The sequence below is a fragment of the Capra hircus genome, chromosome 7, assembly GCF_001704415.2.
Source record: "Capra hircus breed San Clemente chromosome 7, ASM170441v1, whole genome shotgun sequence".
Classification (NCBI taxonomy): domain Eukaryota; kingdom Metazoa; phylum Chordata; class Mammalia; order Artiodactyla; family Bovidae; genus Capra; species Capra hircus.
Window position 1 is genome coordinate 50,839,367 of NC_030814.1, and position 7,272 is coordinate 50,846,638.

The window sequence follows — 7,272 nt, forward strand, 5'->3', positions numbered from 1 at the left end:
TTGTTATTTCTAAAAGTTCTTGTAGATCTTCAAAGAACCGTTCAACTTTAGCTCTTCAGCATTACTGGTCGGGATGTAGACTTGGATTACTGTGATACTGAATGGTTTGCCTTGGAAATGAACAGAGTTCATTCTGTCATTTTCGAGATTGCATCCAAGTACTGCATTTCAGACTCTCTTGTTGACTATGATGGCTACTCCATTTCTTCTCAGGGAATCTTGCCCACAGTAGTAGATATAATGGTCATCTGAGTTAAATTCACCCATTCCAGTCCATTTTAGTTCACTGTTTCCTAAAATGTCGACGTTCACTCTTACCATCTCCTGTTTGATCACTTCCAATTTGCCTTGATTCATGGACCTGACATTCCAGGTTCCTATGCAATATTGCTTTTTACAGCATCGGACCTTGCTTCTATCACAAGTCACATCCACAACTGGGTATTGTTTTGCTTTGGCTGCATCTCTTCATTCTTTCTGTAGTTTTTTTCTCCAATGATCTCCAGTAGTATATTGGTCACCTACCAACCTGGGGAGTTCATCCTTCAGTGTCCCATCTTCTTGCCTTTTCATAGTGTTCAGGGCTTCTCAAGGCAAGAATACTGAAGTGGTTTGCCATTCCCTTCTCCAGTGGACCACATTTTGTCAGAACTCTCCACCATGAGCCATCCTTCTTGGGTGGCCCTACACGGCATGGGTCATAGTTTCATTGAGTTAGTCAAGGCTGTGGTCCATGTGATCAGATTGGTTGGTTTTCTGTGATTGTGTTTTTCAGTCTGTCTTCCCTCTGATGGAGAAGGATAAGAGGCTTATGAAAGCCCCCTGATGTGATAGACTGACTGAGGGGGATACTGGGTCTTGTTCTGATGGGCAGGGCTGTGCTCAGTAAATCTTGAATCCAATTTTCTGTTGATAGGTGAAGCTGTGTTCCCTCCCTGCTATTTACAAGGGGCCACACTGTGGTGGAGGTAATGAAGATAATAGGAACTTCCCTCAAAAGATCCCAGGCACATACTGCTACAGTCCATGCCCCCAACCCTGCAGCAGGCCAGCACTGACCCACTGCTTCACAGGAGACTCCTGGATACCCACAGTCAAGTCTCCTGTGGGGTCATTGTTCCTTTTCCTGGGTCCTGGTGCACAAGGTTCTGTTGTGCCCTCCAAGAGTATGTTTCTCAGTCCTATGTAAGTTCTGGCAGTTCTATAGTGGGGTTAATGGTGACATCCTGCAAGAGGACTTCTATCATACCCACACCAGAGCCCCTATCCCTGTGGCAGACCACTGCTGATCTGTACCTCCACAGGAAACACTCAGACACAGTTCCATCTCAGTCTCTGTGGGGTCCCTGGGTCCTGATGTGCACAAGGTTTGTTTGAGCCCTCTGAGCGTCTCTGGCAGGAACAGGGTTTGATTCTCAATGTGAATTTGCTGCTCCTACTGTTTTGCTGGGGCTTCTCCTTTGCCCTTGGACGTGGGGTATCTCCTCACAGCTGCTCCAGTGCCTACCGTCTTACCAGGGTTTTTCTGACCTTGGAGTAGTGGCCACGTGGTGCTGGAGCAGCAACCGGCTGAGAGGAGATACCCCATGTCCACGGTCAGGAGCAGTGCCTGTGCTTCACTAGAGCAGCCCTGAAGAGATACCCCACATCCAAGGTCAGGAGCAGTAGCTGCACTTCGCTGGACCAACTGTATGGAGATACCCCATGTCCAAATAAAAGAATACATACATGAATTTAGCAGCATTCACTGAATAATGTTTTTATATATGTATTCTATAATGAAAAAAAAAAACCATGAAAGTAGTTGAATTCGTTTTTATAATGTGGCTCCATATTTGTACATTTTAATGGATACTTTCATTAAGAATTAATACTAAGGAAAGTAAGTGAAAGTAACTCCCATGTAGATTATCTCTTAGAGGTGAAAATATTTACTGAAAGGAAGAGCAGATCTGATGTCACATATGTAGCAACTTGAAACTTGCTTTCTAACAGTCTGCATTTCTGCCATTAAAACCAAACTTAAAATAAGTTTTTGACCAATCAAATTTCATTCAGTTTCTTGTTGCCTCAGAGGTAAAGAGAAATAGAGGAGCATCAGACTTGGACTACAAATGAATATCCTAGATCGGTAAAAGCAGAGTTGGCTGGCCTGCCAGGATCACTGAACTGTCTCTTGATGCTTCATGAGAGAGAAAATAACATAATTTTTTTTCTCCCAAACTTCAGAAATCATGCAATATTTTGAATAGTCTCTGAAATTCACTAAGTTACAGGTATGTCCTATGTCTTAGAATTTAAGTCTGTCTTGGCTAACATTTTTGATCAGAAGATTGACATGGAGTATTTGTGAGAATTCAAGTTCTCAGATTCTTCTTCTAGAGCTTTTGAAGCTTTACAATAGAGAGAAGTGCAGTTGTCTGCACTTTTTAATAAACTTTCAAGTAATGGATTATTTATTGAGCTTTGAGACTATTTCTATAATTATAGTTACCAGAAGTCTTTGTGTGTCTGGATGAAGCACAAGCTGGAATCAAGATTACTGGGAGAAATATCAATAACCTCAGATATGCAGATAACACTACCCTTATGGCAGAAAGTGAAGAAGAACTAAAGAGCCTCTTGATGAAAGTGAAAGAGGAGAGTGAGAAAGTTGGCTTAAAGCTCAACATTCAGAAAACTAAGATCATGGCATCTATCCCATCACTTCATGGCAAATAGATGGGGAAACAGTAGCTGACTTTATTTTCTTGGGCTCCAAAATCACTGCAAATGGTGATTGCAGCCATGAAATTAAAAGATGCTTACTCCTTGGAAGGAAAGTTATGACCAACTTAGATAGCATATTAAAAAGCAGAGACATTACTTTGTCCACAAAGGTCCATCTATCTAGTCAAGGCTATGGTTTTTCCAGTGGTCATGTATGGATGTGAGAGTTGGACTACAAAGAAAACTGAGAGCCAAAGAATTGATGCTTTTGAACTGTGGTGCTGGAGAAGACTCTTGAGAGTCCCTTGGACTGCAAGGAGTTCCAACCAATCCATCCTAAAAGAGATCAGTCCTGGGTGTTCACTGGAAGGACTAATGTTGAAGCTGAAAGTCCAATAGTTTGGCCACCTGATGCGAAGAGCTGACTCATTGGAAAAGACCCTGATGCTGGGAAAGATTGAGGGCAGGAAGAGAAGGGGACAACAGAGGATGAGATGGTTGGATGGCATCACCGACTCAATGGACATGAGTTTGGGGTGGATTCCGGCAGTTGGTGATGGACAGAGAGGCCTGGTGTGCTGCAGTCCATGGGGTCACCAAGAGTTGGACACGACTGAGCAACTGACCTGGACTGAATCCAATCCAACCACAAAAAAAGAAAGGGTATTTTAATAGAGATAATAGTATTTAGCATTTTATTGACTGGAATATTCATGATTACAAATTGCATTAGGTTTTCTTTTTAACCATCATTGTATAATCGAAAATTGAAAATAGAAATCTTTCACTGGTAGGCTCTTAGAGTTGAAAAATTCTCCAACAATCTGTAGTACATCTTGTGTACTACTGAAGGGTTAGTCTGCTCATCTAGGAATTTAAAGCCCTGATTGCGAAGACTGATTGGTTGTAGAATCCATGGCAAAATAGGATTGCAATAAAAGCCATAGGAATGTGCAGCTGAGGCAGTCAGCAACAACGACCCCAATGACTGAAATCAAAATTTCCTCTGTTTTCTCTGTAAAGGAAAAAAAAGAGAAAAAAATTTTTTTTAAAGTATTTAAAATTGTTTGAGTATTGCACTAAATGCTTCTCCATGAGGATATTTGACTGTGAGAGAGCTAGGAGGGCTATGCTCCCTTCCACAAGCAGCGGGGCCCCTCCCCCCACCCCCCTACCCTGCACAGGTCCTCCTGATCCCCTGAGGCTACTTGACTCTTCCTACATGCTCCCTTCTGACTCAACCTGGGAACCCTCCCAGACCTCAGGAGGAGGAGTAGAGATTGTTTTCCTGGTTCTCTAGAAGTAGAAGCCCATCTGGAGATTCAGTGAGAGGAAACACCAGTTAGAGAAAATGAGGCAGGAGGTAGGAAGGCTAAACCCTCAGAAAACTCTGCCCAGGGGAAGGAGGCAGGAAGTGACTTTGGGTGGAAGTGTCCTAGACTGCCCTGCTCTCTGAAGAAAGTTTGGAGTCCTGTCATGGAGTTCAGGGGACAAAATGGACCATCCCCTGGATGGTTCTTCCTGACATAATGAGAATTCCTTTTGACATAAATTGTGATGGATTCAAATTTCTGAAGTCAGTAGAGTTTCTTTCTTTCTTTTTTTAAAAATCTATTTATTTTTTATTGAAGGATAATTGCTTTATAGAATTTTGCTGTTTTCTGTCAAACCTCAGCATGAATCAGCCATAGGTATACATATATGCCCTCCCTTTAGAAACTACCTCCCATCTCCCTCCCCACCCCACCCCTCCTGGTTGATACAGAGCCCCTGTTTGAGTTTCCTGAGCCATACAGCAAATTCCTGTTGGTTATCTATTTTGCATATGATAATGTAAGTTTCCAAATTACTCTTTCCATACATCTCACCCTTTCCTCCCCCTCCCTATGTCCATAAGTCTATTTTCTATGTCTGTTTCTCCATTGTTGCCCTGTAAATAAATTCTTTAGTACTGTTTTTCTAGATTCCATATATATATGTTAGAATATGTTATTTATCTTTCTCTTTCTGATTCGCTTCACTCTGTATAATTGGTTCTAGGTTCAACCACCTCATTAGAACTGATGAAGTCAGTAGAGTTTCTTGCTCAGTTATGCTCCCTGTAGTTTGGAGCTACATTATGAGGTTATCATTCAGCCTCTGGAGTTAAGAATTACATTGTATTGGTAAGCAGACTGCCAGTAGTAAGTCATAGCAATAAAATCCAGTTAATGTAATGATTTATGCATGTGGGTAATATCCAGCAGGGATATACTTCGAGGTCAAATAAAACTACTTTTAGGAATATGACTTCAGGGAAAGATACCGGCGTGTTTCTGTGGCTTTCACAGAGGAAAAACAGTTACTTTCCATGTATACTGAGCCTTGGCTATCAGAAACATAGATGTTCCTATTATTTTCTGGTTGTTTCTTCATTATGTTGGGAGAACCAGTATTTAGTCATGTGTTCTTACAGCTTTTTACTGCAGAAATTGCATTTATTGGAGTATGTTTGGCCATTCGTTGCACAGACTGGATCTTTTTCTTTTGTGCAAAAGTGTAATTGATCCTTATACACGTTACATTCTGGCTGATAAACAAAGAGACAACATCAAATTTTTCAGATAATGAACTTTTTGAATAAAATATTCCTTATTCTTCATACAACATTGTATGCATCAAAATAGAATAAATGTTTTCTATATTGAGGTTAAATATAAACATCAAGTATCAACAACCAGTTTAGACATAAATATATATTGATAAGTTCTTACAACCCCAGTGCTATGTTTTAAAAACTTTCAAATAGCTGGATACATTTTAATAATTTAGCTGCTCTGCCCCTATTTCTTCTCATACCTGAATGAGAGTTTCCTCATTATCTCATAGCACAAGAAATGATAAAAGTGAAAGTATTGTGAGTCTACTGTTTTTCTCAATAGTTTCATTACTAGATAATCTTATAGTTTCAGATTGTCACCATATATGTATGTATTCATATATATGACTGTTTGTATATGTGTGTTTAACTATATATGTATATACATAATTTGGTGAGTGATGACTCTGTAGTCAATATACATAATTAAACAATAATGTGTGTATTCTTACATGACATGCTCTTTTAACATATTTAATTACCTTTATTTATTTAGATGTTTAGAAGTATAATTGATTTTCTTCATCTCTATGTAATATTTGACTCTGTGTAAAAATGATTAGTTTACATTCCTTTCAGTGAAAAGTTATTTTTCTTAAGCTTCTTATTTGTGAGGGAAAAAATTCTTACTTTAAACATCCTTTTTAGATGCCTGTCTGCCTAATAATAAAATTTTGAATGATGTGATAATTTTACCTTGTAAAAAGACAAATGGTTTAATATCTGGTAAGGTTCTGTTTTTTGAACTTAGTGTAATAATGACACTTTATGTTACTTTTTGAAGGGTTATTATGTTTTACTTTTTCTGGTGAAATTTTCTGTTAAAATTTAAAATATAAAAATAATTTTAAAAATTTCAGTTTCCAAATTAAGTACTATGAACTTGCCCTTTTGCGAATTTCTCCAGAAGGTACAAAAGCAGTTTCTGCAACCAACACAAAAATAGAAAATTAAAAAGAAGATGAAGAGAGAAAAACACTGTCTTAATTGGGAAATACTCACATCTTTTAAGAGCAAAATACTATGCAAGTTGCCTACCACAAACTTTATTATGCCTACCCATAATAAAGTGAGGCTTTTGTCGCAGTATCAAAATAATTTCGCAAAATAACTTGAAGTCTGGAAACAATTCTAAATTCATCTCACTCTGTGAAAAATGAAGTACGGCTTAATAATCACCAACGCTTCTGTGGAGATCCCTTTCCCCCCATATTTATATGTGAGACATTCTAGTCAGAGAAAACAACATCTTGCTTAGTGCCATGTAATGTGCTTTTATGAAGTCACTTAATATGTAGAAGTAAATGACTATTTAATTCCTTCATACTCAGCTTGAGGTTCATGGATCACTTTAATAACTTTAAGCTACTCTACTCTGAAATTGATGGGCTGCCTTTGCTTTAAGAAAGATAAGTTGTCAGCAGAGGGATCGTTCTCTCCTTACACAAAACCTTTTCCTTCATACACTTAGAGCTGGCAAACAAGAAGTTGAATTGTCGAGGGATACTGGGTCTAGAGGACAGTATTACTCCCCACACTCTGCATTTAGCAACCATGAAATCTGACCTCCAAAAGAGGGGAAATTAGATAGATATCTTTAGTCTTAAATGAATGAACGACTAAATTCTACTGCTCATTCTAAACACCTTCTGTGTCTCCACCTTTCTAAAGTGGGAAATAAAAACCAATCTGATGTAATTTTTAAAAAGATATTTGTAACATATCCCATTTCATTTTGCCAGTTTAAGTATTACACACCCAGGACATCAAGCGCCTCCCTTCCTAAATGATGGTAGTTGTTTCCTGCATTTTCTATGATGTGTGAACTGCTTCATCTAGGATTGAAAATTTTACTCACCAGAATAAAGTGGAAATGCCAGACCAATGATGAAAATAGCTTTGATCCATGATGAGAAGAAGGACAT

At 38.8% G+C, this 7,272-nt stretch overlaps 1 protein-coding gene across 1 annotated transcript; it reads right to left on the bottom strand.

Annotated features, from left to right (window-relative positions):
• LOC102176231 (sperm-associated acrosin inhibitor-like) lies at positions 3,555–7,272 on the bottom strand. The gene is made up of 4 exons (XM_013965486.2): positions 7,206–7,272; positions 6,235–6,272; positions 5,163–5,278; positions 3,555–3,724 (listed from the first exon to the last, which is right to left on the bottom strand). The coding sequence occupies exons 1-4, from the start codon at positions 7,270–7,272 to the stop codon at positions 3,676–3,678; spliced, it is 270 nt and encodes an 89-aa protein (XP_013820940.1). The 3' UTR covers positions 3,555–3,675.

Bases quoted from the DNA above. Each gene is read 5' to 3' on its own strand.
- LOC102176231 (XM_013965486.2), bottom strand. From the start codon at position 7,272: ATGTCCTTCTTCTCATCATGGATCAAAGCTATTTTCATCATTGGTCTG. The intron at 6,273-7,205 runs GTGAGTAAAATT...TGTTGGTTGCAG, and splicing joins GGCATTTCCACTTTATTCTG to AAACTGCTTTTGTACCTTCT. The intron at 3,725-5,162 runs GTAAGAACACAT...TTTCCTTTACAG, and splicing joins AATTTCTGCAGTAAAAAGCT to AGAAAACAGAGGAAATTTTG.